Below are 20,619 nucleotides of genomic sequence, written 5' to 3'. Positions count from 1 at the left end.
TGAAGCAAATTGTCTTTGTAAAAGTATTTACAGGAGTTTAGATTTTACAATTGTTATCTGCCTCTGACCACCTTCATATACACACACACACACACACACACACACACACTCACTCACTCACTCACACTTTGGCTTGATTGATGTGTTGTGCAATGTAAGAGCTGTGTGTGATGGGTAGCCAGCTGGGGGATGGGTCAATGCGCTGTTGCTCTCTTTTCCATGTGTTTTTCAGTGTCTTTTCATATTCTGTCAAGCACTTGTAGCGGCTGATTGCTGTTGCTGCAGACTATGAGAGAATCTCTATCTAACTTGGGGATTAAAGAAGCAGTCATCAACCTTATCCATTTGAACCTTAAGGATTTTTCACCAGTATTTTACATGCTGTACAGCTTTGGCATCTTTGATCCTTTTTGCCAGTCCACTACAAACACAGAGGTGCCCTGAAGAGGAGAAGGGGCTTCACTCTCTGGACGAGGTAAAGTCACGCTATAAAAATAAAAATATATATGACTTTATATTGGAACGTCTCTCTTTATTTATTAGCAGTTGTATACTAGTATGTAAAACATGACCTATGAATCTGTTGAAAAACAACTATATAAAGCAAATTTTATAACACAGTTTTTAATTTTTTTTTTTAATTTAGTAATTGTATCTTGGGTTGTTTTGAAGTATGCAATTTCAGAAAACGTCTGTGGTTCCCATACTTTTGCTATAAATACTTTTACAGCTTGCTTGTTGTACCATTTTTATGTGTGTCTTATTAAAACTATTCCTTCCCAAATGCAGTGATGCTGATCACATAATTACACAGTAATGTTGATAAAAATAGATTAATACTTAATTAACTCCACAGGCATCCGGTCGTTGTCTCACCAATGCAATATCCTTTATGAAATGATTTGGATATTAAATTGTCACCAGCTTTGGAGGATAACTTTAAATTAAAACTGACTATTCTTATACAAGGAAAATCTCTAACAAACACACTTCTTGATTTGAAATGTGCTCTGTGTTATGCCTACCTATACACTCTGAAGCCAATTTCTTACCAAAAGATCTGTTGTTTACTAACACATTTTTAAAAGTAATGTTTTTTTAAATATCCACTTAAGTTTAAATGATTGACTTTAAACAGTACATGGGGCAGATAGGGATTGCTCTCCTTTATCAAATCTTATTCATCTCCATCGATCCATTTGCTGTCCTTGAACACAACAATTTCTGAATAAACATGCATGAACAGATGCAATCATCCCACTTTTAAATCCTTGTAGAAGATGGCAAAGGGTGCATGTCACCCTTAGTATGAACACAATCACACTTAATCATTCTATATATTTGATTCATGGGACTTTAGCCGTTTAATATGAGTCAATGATGTCATGCCTAGGGGAATTAAGATGAGGTTCCTTTGACGCACAAGGCTTCACTGAGCACAGCAAAAGTTTTCTGTTTGCACCTGACACCTTGCACATCCATGTGTACTTCCCCCATTGTGCAAATGTAAATGTATGTGTTTATATATTCATTTTTTACAAGATAATAGAAAATTCTACAACATTTACAACAAACTACTTTTTAGGCATAGCAACAGGCTGACATTTTACATGTACATGCATTACTGTATGAGTCAGATTCACTACTGTAGTGGTGGATAAAGCATGGTACCATTACTCAGCTTTGCATTGCGAGTAAACAACAGATATGATTCATAACATGTACAGTACATGTTTTTTGTTTTTTAAATGATTGATGCGATACATGATAGATGTTTTGCTGCATCTTTTGTGGTAGAGAGCATTGTGCTATGATGGCACCTAACTCCTTTCTTTAATGTAGATTAGAGGCAAACATGAAGTGGGTTTACATAGGATGATAATTGCTGTTAATATTGCATGACTCAACATGCACTCTAGATTCCATTCGATTACTAAAACGTAGAAATGGTGCTATAATCCCTGCCGCAGCTGAAATTGGCAACATGGAACATCATGTGAAAGTCCATGCAGCCATTTTCATTATCTGAAAATGTCTCAAGTTAATCACGTTTTTGATAACAGATTAAAAACTGTTAAACACACCTATAGACATCTTGCCTGTCAAACTGCTATCCATTTTAAATGCTGTTGCCTTAATAGAGTTGTTTGTAAAGTTGACATTTGGACTAAAAAGCAGATGTGGGGGAAGATGCATGAAACTTAAATTTGCTACAACTAATATGCATGTGCAGTGTTTTTGTCAGAGTGAACAAAAATCACACAACCAGTGAAATCCGTTAACAACCTAAACAAAATAAAGTTAGGCAGAATCTAAATATTTATTACTTAATGTCGACCACAATATATCACCTTCGGATCCCTGTTAAAACATACGTATACCTGTTCTGTATGCGTGAGGTGCACACATTATTACTGCACCTTTTCTACACTTCAGTTACGTGCAGGGACTGGCGTGTGCCCCTGGTGTGCAAACAAGACAAAAAGAGTCAACTGACCTACAGACTGACATTGCCATCCAGAGACCCATGCTGTAAGCAAGACTAAGAAGTGCTCAGGTGAACAGTTGTAAGGCTTTTAACACTGCTTTGTGTGAAAGTAGTGTGAAGGTTTTCCCTATACGGCTTGGAAGCCAGACAACATAGACAGTGTGTAATGTCCAGCCAACCAAACAGACATACTGTTAGGAGGCACTAAACAGTACTGACCTTTCCTCAGAACTTAGAGCTACGCTGTTATTTAATAATTATATAATCATTCTGTAATAGTACTCCAAACCCAACATTTCCTGTTATCAAAACTCAACAAAGTTCACAGTTAGGTTTTAAAACATCAGTGACTGGGAGGATTTCCTCAGATTTCCTAGTGGGAAAAAGTGGGTATGTTCAAAAGACATTTAAAAACAAAACAATCAAAAAAAGAAACAAAATAAAACAATGGATCAAAATTTAAAAATAAAGGGGTAGAGAATGTAATGTATAAACTGTTAACACAATGTTTTAATGATTACAAAGAAACCTCAAGTAAGTCAATTCATCATGACCTTGAGTAAAACTGACTCAAACTAAATAAAATGTTGATGTGTGAAGGAATTGTATAAAGACTCAATGTTGCAGACGCAAGCTGTATGCCGTAACGCCTTAATTCATGTTCTCGCCCCCAGACATTGTACTGGTTGATGGTGATAAGTACTCTTACATAATGCTGGAGAGTTTAGTGGGTCAGAGGGATGGAAAGGAAGACGGCGGTTTGTATGAAAGTCACTGGGACATGCTGTACACAAAGATAAACCCTCTGATGCTGACATCTGTGTGTGTGTGTGTGTGTGTGTGTGTGTGTGTGTGTGTGTGTGTGTGTGTGTGTGTGGGGTTGTTGTTACAGAAATGGACGTAGGACACGGATTCTATCGGCCGGTGGATGTTGAGGACTACGCTCACTACATTGTTGCCTTCTTTGTCTTTGTGATTGGAACAGTGGGTGTTACTGGGAATGCCTTGGTCATGTATGCCTTTTACTGGTAAGTGAGTGGGTGATGATGAAGAATGTGGTTGGAAGTTACTGGCCTTTTCTATATCCAAACAACTGTGCAGAAATGGTTATAAAAGAATTATTATTTGTAATTCTGCTTTTTTTGAAATCATTATTATTAATTTGAAGCTGCCTCTTGGATTTATTACAGTATTTGGTTTTTATCCAAGAAACTAGCCTGGAAAACGCAATGGTTCCAAATTAGTAAAGTAAGAAGTGTTGTGATCATTTTAGCCTTTCATTGTTTTCACCTTAGCCATAATCATTTCATAGCTGTTCTATAATTTGGATTTCATGCAAAGCCTTACTTTTACCTAACTCCCACTTCATCACACTTTGAGTTGGGTTTCTGAGTACTGATAAATAGATGGAACAATTGTTAAGGAATTTTAAGGAAACAACAGGGAGTAAAGCATCACAACTCATGTCATGAGGCACGCTGATGATGCTCAAGTGCTCATGACATGTCGCTTGCATGACACAGCCAGCATTGACTTTTATTCTCTACTGTAAATCTAAGAGAATAAATTAAAGTCAATTAGAAGTTCTTATCACATTTTTGCACATGAACTGATCCTCTGAGTAAGCAAGTTAAATTTATTTAGAGTGCTAATCACAAATTGCAACATACAAGATGAAACATGTTAAATACCCAAAAGGCAATTAAAATTTAACTGAAAGTCAGTTAGTTTGAAATAGAAATAAAAAGGGTTAACTGAGAGCTGTAAACACTTTAGTTCTAAATTAAACATTATTTAAGTTTTGCAAGATGTTAAAAGCTTGGAGTTGATGTACATGGTTCTAAATGGTTTTGAACATTAAAGTTCCCATGACATGGTGCCCTTTGGATGCTTTTAGACAGACCTTAGTGGCCCCCTAATACCATATCGGAATTGTGGTGCAGAATTCCAGCCACTAGAACCAGTCTCAAAATGAGCTTTCCTTAGTGTGTGCCATTTCTGAGTCTGTAGCTTTTGAGGAGGAGAGAGGGGGGGCAAGGTGGAGGCTGGGGGTGTGGCCTTGACCAACTGCCAATTTGCTCGTTTGAAAGCCATGATGTCTGAGTCTTTCTCATTGGCGGGCCACATTCTCTAGGCGAGCAAAGCAGAGAAAGGGGCGGTAACCTTCCCACTTACGACCTCATAAGGGGCAAGATTCCTGATTGGTCCATCTGAACTTTAATTTTCTCAAAGGCAGAATAATATTCACAAATGTGGTGTGCTTATATTTTGAAGTGTATTATACTGATTGGTCAGTTTTGTCAGCAATCAATGTCGTCTGTGGTGAGTAGTTGTGAGTGACGAAGTGAATGAGGGAGGGAGTTTTTTTTTATTGGAACATCGGACGGATGAAGGGGAGACACGAGAAAGGGTATGAAAAGAGAATCGCTAAATCGAGAAGAGGAAAAAAGAGACGGAGAAACATCGAGAGACACAAGAATAGTTAGCTTGGAGAAGATCTAAGTGGAGTAACTAAGGTGAATAGGTGTAGAGGTGTAGACTATGGCACTTTTCTTGTCTAACAGCAGTGTTTAGAACAAACTTTGTGCTAGTGTGCCTGGTTGGAGCTAAGGACGGAGAGTTGCTGATTTAGAGGACGCTGATTTCGGACCGGAGAGGACGACGGTGTGTTTCCTGCTGAAGAGGACTTTGCCGTATCTAGTGACTGGTTTTTGTTTTCGTGTTGGAACTGTGTTTCTTGGACTAACAGCTAACTGTAAGTTAGTTGGATTTCTGTATTTGCTTCACTGAAGAAAACGTCCGTTGGACGCATCGCACATGAGCTACCATCAAGCGTGCAACGTTTGTTTTACTCCCTTGTGTGTGTGTGTGTGTGTGTGTGTGTGTGTGTGTAGTACCACAGTGGTTAATATGTTTTGAGTATGTGTTACATTTAAACCGTTTCAAGAAGCTGTGGTGTAAACTGATAAAGAAAGGGATAATTGTCTGTAATATTGTATGAGGAAATATTATTAGTTAGTTAGTAATTAGTTATTATAGCCTATATTTGAAGGGTGTTATTTGTGTTAGATGTTTTTTTGTTTCAATCTAACGTTAAATCTAATATGTACATTTAAGTTATCCAGTACTTTTCTTTGTTAAAGAGTTGTCTGGGGTCAGTTATTTCAATACAGGACAATACATTTGTTGGGTAACAATAGTGTGGTATAAGACTAACCCAAAATAGATAAACCTTCATGACTAACTTTAAGTATTTTAGTAATAGTCATTGACAATATTACAAAATCAAATAACATGTTTAAGATATCTGACTGAATTATAATACAATATATTATATAATATATATATAATTGAATATATTTACATATTGAATAACTATTCAGTTAGGTTATATACCAGTGCTTAGGTTTTAAAGACCAGCAAAATAAACTCAAAGTCAACACTTTAACACAGTTTACGCACTCCATGTGATGTACTTTCAACCCTGCACAATGTACTTAGCAGTGTGTTGGCATTGCAGAGATTTAGAGCAATGAATGGGGGGAAACAGTGTGTTCTTGCATTAGGAAGGATGTCACAAGCACAGGGAGAAAGGTCTTAACACAAGCCTGTAGGCATTCAATAGCAGGAAGCGCCTCATTAATTTTCTAACTGTATTAGATCAATCAATGCATAAATTCAATAATTCAGTCAGCTTGCTACTTATTTCCATAGTCAACAATGTGGTACAATAACCACATAAAGACATCAAGAATGCTTAAATAACTACTGCCGCTCAGGGTAATCCAATCAACTACTATGTGCTCCACTAAAGGTCCCCTCTTGCTATAACTCTCTCTGGCTTTTATTTCTAGGTGTATTGTTTTTTTTATTTTATTTTTTACATTTAACACACATTTAGGACCAAAAAGTTTGATCTCAATTTTTGCATTCTTTTTTACTTGACATTATATGAAAAAATATAGTTGAAATTAATGTCTGAATGTAGAATATATACCAGTGCGTATGGGACATACAGTATATGCACTATGGCTACTCTTAGGTATATAGTATTCCACTGAATGCAGTCCAAGACGAAGTGTTAAATAATATCCTGGCTTTGATATGTTTTCTGCATTAACATCCAACCTCCAGTGACATCTAGCTCAAATGTTGCATCGCTCGATTTCCACTCCAGTCACACTTTAGTACATACCCACTCACCTGTATGTAAACATACAAATGGACTCCAACTAATCTGTCTGTGGAATGTTTACATTTTCTTGTCTTTTTACAGTCAGTGGGCAAAACTAGTAGGACAATGCCCATAGGCTAAATGGGGCTGATGTAACTATTTAAGTAAATATTCAGTTATGGCACAACACTATATGATCACTAGTCTAAGGTTTATGTATCCAGGACAAGGACACATATGGCATCATTGTTTTCATTTCAGCTGGAACAAATGATCATTCACCATCTGAGTCCCTTTATACTTAATATACCTTTTATGTCCCGGTAAATACAATGTAATAAATGTGAGTGTAAAATGTTCACTGACACAGATTACTTGGACACTTGACAGATGAAAGACATCTGCGACTGCTATGAATAGTTTATATTGTGAAGCCTGAATTTATGAAAGAAAGAACTCGATTTAGATTTTCCTCGTTCACCAAATCCCCACACAATGGTAGTCCTCCACACAGCCTGGCACCGTTTCTGGGGTCTTTTTTCAATGCAACGAAGGCATTAGCTAGGATTATACAGATTGCTGTAAAAAGAGCAATCTGAGGTGTGTACCAATTCATGAACTACCATGAATCTGGGCGGACCTGTGTGCCGTGAGCAATTATAAAAGAATGTCATCAACCATGCATTACAACATGACCTAGAACATGACCATTTGTGCCAACTCACAGCCTTAGAAAAAACACTGGTGCTGCTTTGTTCTGGGAGATTTACCTTTCTTGTAGATAGTGTTTTCCTACTGTCCTCCCAACAATGCATCATAATCATAAGGTCATTGATTCTTTCCTGATGAAAATCCGGTAACACTTTACAATAAGGTACACAAAATAATAGGTAGTTAATGATTAACTAAAAGACTACCTTTCTGAAAAAAGGGAACTACCCTTCTTAAAAAGAGTAACTAATCATTCATTACCCTTCTGAAAAGGAGTAACTACTATCCTGAAAAACAGTAACTACCCTTTTGAAAAAGGGTAACTACATGTTATGGTTTTTGTTTCTGTTTGCTGTTTTTATTCTACATTTGTTGTGTTTCCTGTTTTCTGTCATTCTCTGTGTGTCCTCCCTTGTGTCCTAGTGTTACTTCCTGTCTTGTTTCCTGTTTTTATTTTGATACTCTGGGTTTTTGTCTAGTCTAGTCCTGTGTTTTCCCGCCCTTGTGATTACCTAATGTTGTCACCTGTTTCCCAGCCCTGGTGCCACCTGCTATGTGTTTCCTCGTCACCCAGTGTATTTAGTGTCTGTGATCCCTTTGTCTCTTGTCAGATCCTTTTGTAGTGTCATCATTAGGGCCCGAGCGCCGAAAGCCGTGAAGGCCCTATTGGAAATGAAGGAATAATTTTTCTTTCTTTCTTTCTTTCATTTTCCATCAAACAAATTGCCTTTATGAGGGGCTTAACATATAGAAAACTCACCAAATTTGGTGGATGCATCAAGTCTGGTGAAAATGTACGTATTTTGCAAACTTGGTCTGTGCCATCTTAAGACGTTACCGATGAAAAGTTATTAAAAGAAAAACTTTTCGTCATAGGACCTGGCCGTGGCGGGATGGCTATTTTGTGCGTTTTGCCATCAAAACAGGAAGTGGGTGTAACTTGAGTGTACATTGTCCAATTGGCTCAAAACTTTTCAGGATTTATCAGAGTCCAACCCTGACGACATAGACACACCGAAATTGGCTCAAAGTCATAATGCCCCCGTGGGGCAACAGGAAGTAGGCCAAAAAGACAAGGTGCTATACTTTAACAAACTCCTCCTAGAGATTTTATCAGATCGACTTCAAGTTCAGTCTGTGTCATCTAATGACCTTAACGATGAAAAGCTATTAAAAGATGAACGTTTTGTCAAATGGTGTGGGCGTGGCATGATGGCCATTTTGAGTGTTTAGCGATGAAGGAAAAAGAGGCTGTAACTACAGTGTACGTTGTCACATCTGCTTGAAATTCCCCACAATCACCAAGAGTCCAGGCCTGAGGACATCCACAGGCCAATATGGACTTTTGGAGATAGCGCCACCATCTGGCAACAGGAAATCAGCCTTATATGACAAACATCATCTGATTTACATGAAACTTATAATGTGTGGTCTACATGTAATACTGAGCCGACCCCTATACTTTAACCATGCCCCCTTCCATAAAATTTGAACCGTTAAAGGTATAGTCTTATGTGAGGTATCAATGAACTCAGCAGAGACTTCCTTTTTCATTGGGGATGGCTTGACCCGCCCCCCTAAGCTCGACCACGCCCCCTTTCACAGATAATGAACTGTATGATATAGAGTCTTGTGTGAGTTATCATTGAACTCAGCAGGGAGTTCCTTTTTCATTGGTAATGTTTTGACCCGCCCCCCATGATTCAGACATGCCCCCTTTCACAGATTAGGAACTGTATGATGTAGAGTCTTGTGTGCGGTATCATTGAACTCAGCAGGGAGTTCCATTTCATTTGTGATGGTTTGACCCACCACCCCATGATTAGGACACTCCCCCTTTAACAGATAATGAACTGTATAACGTAGAGTCTTGTGTGAGGTGTCATGAACTCAGGGAGTTCCCTTTTCATTGGTGACAATTTTCTGAGTGACGGCAAATGCATGGTTGCAAGGAGCGGCATCTGCCAGTAACCCCAACGTGTGCAGGTTAGCAAGGGCCCGTCCAACGTTGCTTGCAGCTTTTTTATTCATTTGTTACCCTTCTGAAAAAGAGTAACTACCCTTTTGAAAAAGAGTAACTACCCTTCTAAAAAACAGTAACTACCCTTGTGAAAAAGAGTAACTACCCTTCTAAAAAACAGTAACTACCCTTCTGAAAAAGAGTAACTACCATTTTGAAAAAGGGTAACTACCCTTCTAAAAAACAGTAACCAATCATTCATTAGTCTTTAAAAAACAGTAACTAATCATTAACTACCTATTTTTATGTGTATCTTATTGTAAAATGTTACGGAAAAATCAATATAGTTGAAATGAATGTCTGAATGTATATGCACTGGCTGTATGGCTACTCTTGTGTATACAGTATTCCACTGAATGCAGTCCAAGTCCAAGTGTTAAGTAAAATCCTGGCCCTGACATGTTTTCTGCATTAACATCCAACCTCCAGTGACATCTATCTCAAATGTCGCATCGCTTGATCTTCACTCACTTGCAATCTTTTGTCTTATGTTGGATGACTCTTAGAGAGGAACTTGCTTTTGTAAGAGAGTAATGGTACTATTAAATGTGGGTGTATGGATGTGCAAGTGTTATTGATTTCCACTCCCTTACCTGTAATGGTAAGGGAGGTTAAATCAAGTTAAAAGGAATGGCATGGGTTACTGGGCAACATGTTGTTGTTGTTAGCTCTCTGTTGGAAAATACAAGAAGTACACTTGCTGGCACGCATTGTTTGCACATGATGTTGCAAATTATAGAAACAAGTTGACACATTTGGTATTATGATTTGTGGGATGCTGAGCATCTTTCAATCTTCATGTTTTACAGTAACAAGAAGCTACGGACTGCCCCTAACTATTTCATCATGAACCTAGCAGTCAGTGACTTCCTCATGGCAATTACACAGTCACCCATCTTCTTCGTGAACTCCCTTTACAAGGGGTGGATTTTCGGTCAAACAGGTATCTTTTTCATATTCAATTATACAGTATGCACAACAAAAATAGCGGCATTCTTTGTGTATCTATCAATGTTGTTTTATGTATGGAGCTATGTATGAAATAGTACCAATTAATGTCAACAAAATCTTATGCAAAAACATCTGCTTTTACCATGCAATATTTTAAGTTATTTTCAGAATGTTTTTTGGTTAGAATCTGTTGCTGCTGTTATGTTAAGTCAGGAGAAAACCCGAAGTAACCTGAATTCTGAATTCAAACCTACACCCTGGGCTATATGAACAGTGTGAACAATGTGAACAGTGTGAATCCCAATTTGAAGTCCTGTCTATTCATATCATGCATGCTTGTAATACAAAGTCTTCTAATCAGAAGAAACAAACAAATGAATGAAATGCTCTCTTCTTTCTTTCCCTCTTCAGGCTGTAAAATGTACGCCTTCTGTGGAGCTTTGTTTGGAATTACTTCCATGATAAACCTTCTGGCCATCTCTCTAGATCGCTACATTGTCATCACCAAGCCTCTGCAGGCCATACGGTGGACCTCCAAGAGACGCACTTGCCTTGTTATTGTTCTCGTCTGGCTGTACTCACTAGCCTGGAGCCTTGCACCCCTTTTAGGGTGGAGTAAGTACCTTATTCTCTCGACTCCTCACTGTTTTTAAATTCAATTCCGTATATAGCACTAGACCTTACACCTCTTTATTTTTTCCGTCAAGGTTCATACATACCGGAGGGCCTGATGACCTCATGCACATGGGACTACATGACATCTACTCCAGCAAATAAAAGTTATACTTTGATGCTATGCTGCTTTGTATTCTTCATCCCTCTGGGCATTATATCCTATTGTTATCTGTGCATGTTCCTGGCAATCCGCCATGCAAGCAGGTGAGTAAATGAACCTAGATCAATATGTAGCACTTTAAAGCTAAAGTGTGTAGTGTCTGTCGCTCCCATAAGGAATTCTTAATAATGAGAACAACGCTTTCATCCACATGTCATTAACTTGTAATGTTTATGTCCTCTTCGTCAATCTCAGCAATGAAGTAATACGCATTACTCTAACTCAAGCGTGCAAATGTCACCGGACTTTACCGTTTTGTAAACATAGCCGTACTGAGAAATACAGAGACAGTTTTATGGGCTTTAATTTGCTCTGTATAAACCGATTTGGCAATGATTTGAATGTAACGGACTTGCATTAATGTAAAATAGTTGCGTAGTATAGCTTTAATGCACTAAACACACTAAAAATACTTGAAATGCTGCTATTTAAGGCAAGTCTACTTAGTAACTGTACAAAACATCCTAATACATTGACTCTACTGTCACATCTTTAGAAGAGGCTTGACATTTTCTGCAATGCAAATTGTTGAATGTATCTATATAATAAATTGTGATGGTGGTTTCCACATCTCCCTCAAGTCCTTTTCTTCTCTAACTTTTCTTTGTGCATGTGTATATATTTGTCTGTTTGTGATACATTCATTGCCTGTCCACCAGTAGGTTTCCATACACATTAGCAAATCCACCCACAAATCAGTATCCTAACTGTGTATTGATAAATCCATGGAGCTCTCCGTGGTGCAAATTTATTGAAGAAATAGGAAAAATCAGAAGAACCCTGTGTATGTTGCCCACCTTTACATGTTCTGCCTTGCCGTGCCGCATGTGTCTCACTGTTTCTGCATTTGTGTCCGATGTCCTCATACATTACATTAAAAAAACTGTCTGCAAACAGTGTATTGAATTGAATTTTTGCTATGTTTATTTTTATTTAGCCAAAAAGTAGACATATACGGTATGTTAACTACAAAATCCCGTTCCTTCATTCTTCCTGTCCTAACAGAGATGTGGAGAAATTTGGGAATCAGGTGATGCAGCAGCAGTCCATCAAGACTGAATGGAAGCTGGCCAAGATTGCCTTTGTGGTCATCATAGTGTATGTGCTTTCCTGGTCACCCTATGCATGTGTCACCCTCATCGCCTGGGCTGGGTAAATATACAGTATGACAATAGCTCTTTATGATCCAATAATTATTTTGTGTACGGACTGGTAACTATTAGGGTTTATATTTGGTTTTATACAGGCATAAAACACTGCACTGTGTAATTCATTTCAGCTGTAATCATTCCCTGTGTTCCACTTCTTGTAGAATTTCATTATGTCCGGCATGAAGTGCTATGCAATAGGCCTAACTACAGAACAAGTATAGTCACTGGTGATGTACAGTTCTAGTCTTTAAAAACACTTTACTTCTTTCAGATATGGAAGCATCCTCAGTCCCTATTCCAAAGCAGTCCCTGCTGTCATAGCCAAGGCCTCAGCCATCTACAATCCTATTATCTACGCCATCATTCACTCTAAATACAGGTAAGTGCAGACATCTAACTAATCAGTAACTTAAGCTTGGAAAGAATATAGAAGTTTTGCTTAGAGGTCATTATTTTTCAACAGGGACACCATGGCAGAAAATGTTCCCTGTCTGCACTTCCTAGCCCAGGCCCCGCGGAGGAAGTGCATATCAAACAGCGAGTGCTCCCTCAGGGAGTTAGGGCTGAGCAGACAGTCATCAGTCTTCAAAACCAAGTTTTACAGAGTTTCGTCCATGTCTACAACAGACACAGTGAGTTTGCACTAGGAGTAGAAGCAAACACAGGACATGACAGCAACACGAGTGGTGTGCTAAAATCAAATGCAGAGAAAGTGATCTGTCCATTTTAGTAGAGTTTTTTAGTAGTACTATTTAGAACCATTTTTTTGTGTTGGGTTTGAACCTTGTTTTGGTATAATTGCCTTTTGGCCAATAAAAGGCACAAGAAAAAATACTCTTTTCACAGAAGCTTATTATTCATACTGTTTGTATACTGTAAATACAGTATATACAGCATATATATATACAGTATATGTATGTATATATATACTGTAAAATATATGTACAGTATAAATAAATATAGCTCCCGTGTCCCTTGTAGCAGGTTTGGAGTGATGTGGAGCTGGACCCTATCGACCAGAGTCAATATGTGAGGTCCAGCTATTCCCTCTGGGCTCTGAGGGACAAAGAGCACACTTCATTAGCTAACCAGGCCATAGGAAAGCGAAGCCAAAGCCAGGAACAGGTAGGGCAGGTGCTCATCATTATATTGTTGTTTTTAGATTTTAAGAATCTCAGAGTCAAAGGCCTTATTGACAAAACATTTTAGTACAATAATGTATCCATAAAAAGGGTTATGTCATGTTGATTACTTTTGTATTTGATTTTAATTCTGTTCTAGATCCACATGCCAGAGCGAGGAACACTGAACAGATGTGACCACACACCATCACCCGAGTCTGTCACAGTCATGCCATCGCCATTGGGGAATAGAAGGGAGGAGAATCGTAACAGTTGGAATAAAGAGAACACACAGGAAGATGAGGAAAAAGAGGGTGAACATGAACAGAGAGAGGCACAGCAAGTTCAGAAGGAGAAAGAAGTGAAGGAGCCTATGGACCTCATCCAGCCAGACTCTCTGGACAATATTGTATGTGTGCACTCCCAAATGATCATCAGACCCAACTTAAAGAAAGTCCCTTTGGACCATGAGAGTTGTGAGGAAAAACAAACCACACAGAGCAGACAGAGAGAGCTGTTGCTCAGTATACAGCCTCTGGACAGGTCTGCTCAAGGATTTGAGTCTGTGCAAAGATTTCTGAGCTAAATGCTGGCTGTGTTTATTTGTCTATGTTGCTATGTGTGACTGTGACACAGTAAGTAAACAAGATTGTCTTCTTTGTTCAGGAATGCTGAGGTAATCTTTTGAAGCAGCTATCGAAACTTTTATCTCAACTGCCTAGCAATGCAGTGCAACCAAGTACGTTTGGTTTTTGTGCCATATAGGTTACGGTTTATATACACAACTGCTCTAATAATCCTGGCACACACCTCTCCACCTCCTCCTTGTTGTTACTATACACAATAATGCTACCCAATTGTTTTTGGTTTAGAGGCACATGGTTTGATGCACATGCTGGGTACAACACTGTCACAGTGAAACAAATACAACCTTAACTTAAAATGGCCGTTAAAGTTCAAAATATTATGCACTTTTGTCAAAATAGCCAATAAACAACGGTGTAAATGTAAATGGACTGTTCTTAACTAGCTAACTAATGAAAGACCATCCATATTTATGATCAACTTGCAGAGAGAGCAGAGTGTTTCTTGTTTATTTCTGTGAGAAAGCATATTTTTGTACATTTGTTTATTTTGTAACTAAGGCTCTCTATGGCTTTTTTAAATGTGCAATGAGAAAATGTGGTAACTATTTCTTTTTTCTCTATGCACCATAATAAAGTTCATTTATGCATCATTGCAGAACTCATTATCATAATACGCCATATACCATTGTTTATCATGTTTTGAAAGTTGTTGACATTATTGGATTAGATGATTAGATTAGATAATACTTTATTCATCCCACAGTGGGGAAATTCCCTTATTACAGCAGCGGTTTTCTACAGTCAAAAGCAAAGCAACAAACAACACGCAAACAACAGACAATGTGCCAAAAATGTTGAATGAATGTAAAGTGGCATTATATCAAGGGTATTGTAAAGTAAGGTGAGGTGGCCATAGTACAAGAAATATTGCAATGTAAGTAAGTAAGTGACGTGAAATTAAATTGAATAATATGTAATTAAATAAGATAGCAAAAGTAAGTAACCATAATATAAATTATATTGAAGTGAACATTGAACAGATGTGAACACACCCCATCACCCGAGTCTGTCATTTGAAGTTCTTCCTTCAAATTGAAACACCCAGAAAGCCCTTGGTTGAGATGTCTTTGAACTTTAATTCCAATATTTCCTGAGCCGTTTGCTTCTCCAGTTATGTGAAGATGATTCAGAGGTATGTACTGCAGCCTTACATAAAGAACAAGTGCACTTCAGTGATTCAATCCCATTGCACAGGGGGATTTTGCTGCTGGGCTTCCCATTAGTTTATAACCATATATTGACATGGCACGCATGCACTGTAGCTGAAAGAAAGCCCAGCTGACCTATGCTGTAGAATGTAAACATCTAGCTTCACTGGCTAAATACAGTTAGGCTAATAGTAATCTGTAAACTGTGTCATGCTTTTTACAAATGAATGCACAGCACGTTTTTTTAACAAACCATCACAGTGCAAAAATAAAAGGATACAATACACATCAAAGAGATTATATAGTCAGCAATGTTATTTCTTTAAAAACAAAATTAGCACAGTTTAACAAAGTAAAATCAAATAATTTCAAGTAATAAAATAATAGGACACATTCAAGCAAAGGGAGTAATCTTGGAATGCCTTATCTACTAAAATATTGTGAAAAAGCACTGTGATAAAAATGTTTCACAAAATACTCTACAATGCTGACACTCTAGGTTACTTATTCATGTGCTGTATGAATCTGTGGATCATGCTATAATCTTACCCTACCAAATATGTATGCAGTGTTTGACCTTTTTGTACATGGACTGACCAAAATTCACAAGGGTTTTCACCTACTGCTGCAAAACTTCTTAATCTGATGCCTAACCTGCTTACTTCCAGTAGAAGACCAGAAAAGAAATGATTGGAACATAAGAAATAGTTTTGCAACTAACAATTATTCTTGATTATTAAATAATCTGCTGACCTGATCTGTTAGACCGTAGTCTTTGACAAAGACAAACATGCAATTATCACAATTTAATAGCTCAAACTACACAGGCAATCACCGCCATGCTTGCTTAAAAAATGGTCTAACATTATTAAGTTTGTCAATCCACAGCAAATTGTATGGATATCTAATGCAACAATCCTTTTTAAAACATTGTTTTTATATTTTAACATGTTGATTCATATATTGTTGCTTATTCACTTCAATTTACAGCAACAACTTGAGAGATCAGCATGAAAAAATAGTGGAGACAAGAATAAACACTGGTAAAGGACCATTGTCATTGATTATCAACATTTTTTTGTTTTAATTAAAACTATTTATTGTCAACTCATGTCAACATATTTCAGTCATTTTTTTTTATCTTTATTGCCTTGAGATGGCTTTTTGAAAATCTCATCCTCAGGCGAAACGCCATGTCTAGGTAAACTTGCGGAGCAGGGCAAGATAAACTATTCCCTTCTTACCCTTGGGCGATGAAATGCTCAGTGGCTTTACATTCATTTGCATAAGCTGAGAAGCATGTGCTTTATTCACTGACCACTAGAGAGCGTACCAACACTTTGCCACAAAAATTGAAAACCTGCTTCACTGCCATATCACAGTAAATATATGTTCGAAAATAAAGAAACAAATTATAATAGCAATGATTCAGCTAACAACATTGCAAACAGCTTTGCAGGGAAGAAAAGCACACAAATACAAAGTGAAAACCCAATGCAATTCTAAAATACTTGCACACAAATAATTGATGTGGAAATCTGCCAAGACAATTGTATTCATATTGACCAAAATTACAAATCTCCAAGGGGCTTTACATTCCGTACAGCAAACAATAAATGGATAGAGCACTTTATTTATCAGAAATTGCACTGCAACAGCATCCAAATCACAGAAGAACCACAACATAAAGGAGAAATAAGTAATGAAACCAAAAATAACTTTAACTAGAAACCGAACTACAATGTATTTAATGTATGTGATGCACTGTAGCCTATTTGTAATGCATTTTGTATTTTATGGCCTAAACATAGACTATATCTCCCTCATACATTCTTATAACTGCATATAATATTTCAGTACAACACAAATTGTAGTTTAAAATAAGCTTAATCCAATCAGGTCATATATTACATACATATTATCAGTAAAATTATGTTTGTAGAATCAAATATAGAGAAATTTAGGAAAGACTTCTGGACAATTCATGCAGGAAGGTTTCAGTCAACAGGTAGCACAAGTTGTAATTTACAGGGCTTCCAGAAAGGCTATCGTTTGAGTGTACATTGATAATATTAAGGTATACTCAGGTGTTGCTTTAGTGACACAGACAAATGCCAAGAATTGGGATGACTTTTGGCAATCAACACTGATGTTCCTTTCTGATATATCACTGATATTCCTATGAAAAAAACATGTAAATAAAAAAAACCAGTTAAAACAGAGGTCCAACAACAAAAAACAAGTATTATTGGAGTTATTGCATTTAAATCAACTCACATTTGGTTTTGTATGGCAAACAGGCCTACCGGTACCAGAAGATCTCACTTTCGCCTGCCATTGTTGCAACTTGAATAATATACATTTTTTTAAATCGTGCAGCCCTAGAAATAAGGCTAATTGTGTTCCAGATAAAACATTGTTTGACAAAAAAAATACCATCACAACGGTGATACCGTTTTCAAGCACCATGCGGCTTTTCTTTTTTCAGTTTTTGAAAACAGTTGGGAAAAACAGTTCTGTGTATTTAATTAAACTTTATTTCACACAGGTCCGTATGTGCAATGAGCCTATAGCCTATATACTATAGTGACTTGAATTTAAACTAACCACAGACAATGTCAAAGAATAAAATCTACAAACGATGGAGTAGGGTGGGGGTTGTCCGATTGGCTTAGATAACGTTAGCGACAGAGTAGGCGACTCGTCTTTGTTAACAGCAACTTTCAGATTGGTCGGTTTGTGATTAAAGGCTTTTTGAATAACTTTGCTGTGGTCGGGTATCACCCTCAGGATGGTTAGATGACTATCTGGTTTCTTAAGGGTGTTGGTGTTCTCTGAATAGTCTCGCTTTGTCAGACCATCCACTTTGTCCCACAGTGGCAAGTCCATGCCTGACGGTGTGCTGCCTTCAGTCGAGATACACACACACACACACACACACACACACACACACACACACACACACACACACACACACACACACACACACACTGGGAACCCTCCTACCGGCAGCCAGATAGGGCTGGCTTATATGCGGAAGTTTCAGTTCCGCTCAGTCCAGTTAACTTTGACACCGAGAACAGACGGACTAAAGTCACGCTTCTCTCTGCACATCAGACCGGCTTCACAAGGCAACGTGAGTAGCCTACTGTACACTAGATATGACTAAATATTTCACAGGGAAAGTCGCTGCTCGTGTTACCGTTATGTTTATTCTTTATGTGCCTGTTACACAGTTGCAATTAAAAAACATATGCGCATCGAAATATGTAGCCTGTCTACTTTAGAAAAAAAGAACCGATTTGTTAGTGTTACTGCTCCTAACGGAGATACACTTGTCTTACTGACAAGTAACAAGTTGGCTAAAAGTCTATCAGAACAGTGCACTAATAATGTCTGCCATGTGTTTTATGTCACACCCACTGAGACAAATTAAGGTTCAGTTTCCGTGAGAAAAAAATAACCTACTGGCTTGTAAACGCTACGGTCTCCAAAGTAAACACACGACTGAGGACGACCTGGGGAATTATCACTTTGTCCCATGACTACAAATGAAGCACAAACGTTATGTTAAAGTATTACCCCATGAAATATATTATAGTTAATGGTCTAGACTTACACACTGAGTAAAGACACTTAAGTGAATTTTAAGTAGGCTTTTGAAAAGTAGATATGTTGTTATGGCTACTGGGTGTGACGTGTTACAAGAGCACAGAGTATGCTCTAAAACAAACGTGTAATCAGTTGGTATACAAAAAGTATCCAATAAAGTTAGGTTGGAACAAGTTGTCCCACTGACAATGATAGTAAATGATAGGCCTACATTTTACTCTTCAAAAGTTGTTGTTTTTAGGTTTAATATGGTGTTGTCTAACAACAAGTTTACATGTTTAGTTCATTGTTCATATAAATATACTTTTGGTAGTGACAAAATAATAAAGAATGAATGTAATAGGACAAGGTGAGGTATAGCGTAGGGTACATTGTGAAAACTTACTCCACTCTGGGAGTCAACATGTCCTGCAATGATGTCACCAGGCAACATTGTCTCCTAAAGCATTGTAAAACGAGCAAGACATCTGAAACTCTGGCAAATCTTACACTCAATGTTCACCAAAACTCAGAGAAATTTTCTCTCTAGTACGCAAAGATTACTAGAAGTGAACACAGCTGTATTTTGACACATGCAGTGAAAAGGGCATGGAGTTCAGGCTAGTTGACTGTACATTTAACCCTGTTGACCTGATTCCCAATTAAGAATGCTTATCGGCTCTGTGTTCGGAGTTTAAATTTTCAAGCAAAGTTATGAATACAAAGTTATACTCAACCCAAGTATCCCCCCTAAAACCTTGCTTGTTCCCAGTTAGTACGTCTATTATTATTATTCATATTATTACTGTAAATTCATCTTAATCCAATATCAGACTATTTGACTAATTAGATCAAGCAAGTTAAAGGAACATCTACAAGAACGAATCTACAAGATAGCTTGGTCAGTAGGTCCCATTTGTGCTTTGCTGAAAGGATTGTGTTTTATCTTGTTTTTGGTGTGAACGTGCTGAAATATAAAGCACAATAAAGTGCCATTTTGACAGGATCTTGAAAGATAAGGCCTAAGTGGAAAGTAACCAGAATTACACTGGAACAAGCTTAGAGAAGGGGTTGATGTAAGTAGTGCTGATAAAATGCTTGTGCATGGCTCAAATATTTCCCTCGGTTTGGGAACACTGAAAGGTGTGTCTGCTCATGTCAATGCATGATATCATTAGAGATTGCAAAACAAGCAGGGACATGAGATGAGCCTAATCCCTGTTCTCTCCATATTAGGGAAAAGAAATGCTACTGATATGTGGGTATGACTTGAGTGAGATCCAAATTTCACCGTCAACATTTCTTTGTGGTTTTACTGAGACGTCCGAGTTGGCTATGAAATCTAATACTAAAATAATCTATTGTGAACAACTGAAATAGTTGAAACAGAGCTATTTAATGCTGTGTATTTCTCAAGTTTTATTTATTTATTTTTTTTACATTGAGAGCATGTCATAAAACCATGACTTTTGGTAAAAGATCTTTGAATAAAACGTATTTTTGTGTCTTGTGTCACCCAGTTTATTATTATTATTATGTTCAGTACATCTGCTGCAAGTTTAAACAGAATGGGTTAAATAATTGGACAGCACACAATGTTCCACTTCCGGGATTACTCTGGCGCCGCCCGAAATTTTGCCGGATGTCCCCCATTTCGACCAGATGTCCCCCATTTCAGCCAGATGTCCGTTACGTTGGGCTATCTTTATGTTGGCATTTTAAACTCTGGTTGATTTATGACGACTATGGTTAACTGCTCCTCAGGTCTCTGCAGGGTTAATC

At 37.7% G+C, this 20,619-nt stretch overlaps 2 protein-coding genes across 12 annotated transcripts in view; both read left to right on the top strand.

Moving 5' to 3' along the window:
* Window positions 1-227: 227 nt before the first annotated feature.
* opn4xa (opsin 4xa) lies at window positions 228-14,415 on the top strand. 4 transcript variants are annotated; one of them, XM_032540039.1, is made up of 10 exons: window positions 228-475; window positions 3,381-3,516; window positions 10,203-10,336; window positions 10,831-10,959; window positions 11,052-11,223; window positions 12,185-12,331; window positions 12,602-12,709; window positions 12,794-12,962; window positions 13,312-13,455; window positions 13,612-14,415. In XM_032540039.1, exons 2-10 carry the CDS (start codon window positions 3,383-3,385, stop codon window positions 14,035-14,037), a joined length of 1,563 nt encoding a protein of 520 aa, XP_032395930.1. In that variant the 5' UTR covers window positions 228-475; window positions 3,381-3,382; the 3' UTR covers window positions 14,038-14,415. The 4 variants fall into 4 exon arrangements, with proteins under 4 accessions (XP_032395930.1, XP_032395929.1, XP_032395928.1 ...); XM_032540038.1 differs by having other exon boundaries at window positions 10,756-10,959; window positions 12,185-12,277; XM_032540037.1 differs by having other exon boundaries at window positions 10,756-10,959; window positions 13,315-13,455.
* A 3,734-nt stretch (window positions 14,416-18,149) lies between these two features.
* pdlim5b (PDZ and LIM domain 5b) overlaps window positions 18,150-20,619 on the top strand; it is a 51,498-nt gene continuing 49,028 nt past the window's right edge. For all 8 annotated transcript variants that reach the window (XR_004335770.1, XM_032540383.1, XM_032540382.1 and 5 more), the window contains exon 1: window positions 18,150-18,382. The gene's annotated coding sequence lies outside the window, so the exon portion shown is untranslated. The remainder of the gene's footprint in view (window positions 18,383-20,619) is intronic.

This window comes from Etheostoma spectabile, chromosome 16, assembly GCF_008692095.1.
Source record: "Etheostoma spectabile isolate EspeVRDwgs_2016 chromosome 16, UIUC_Espe_1.0, whole genome shotgun sequence".
NCBI classification, from domain to species: domain Eukaryota; kingdom Metazoa; phylum Chordata; class Actinopteri; order Perciformes; family Percidae; genus Etheostoma; species Etheostoma spectabile.
Note: the sequence above shows the minus strand (reverse complement) of the source record. Positions and strands in the feature narration are given on the sequence as shown.

Bases quoted from the DNA above. Each gene is read 5' to 3' on its own strand.
- opn4xa (XM_032540036.1), top strand. From the start codon at position 3,383: ATGGACGTAGGACACGGATTCTATCGGCCGGTGGATGTTGAGGACTAC. The intron at 10,960-11,051 runs GTAAGTACCTTA...TTTTCCGTCAAG, and splicing joins TGCACCCCTTTTAGGGTGGA to GTTCATACATACCGGAGGGC. The intron at 11,224-12,184 runs GTGAGTAAATGA...CTGTCCTAACAG, and splicing joins GCAATCCGCCATGCAAGCAG to AGATGTGGAGAAATTTGGGA.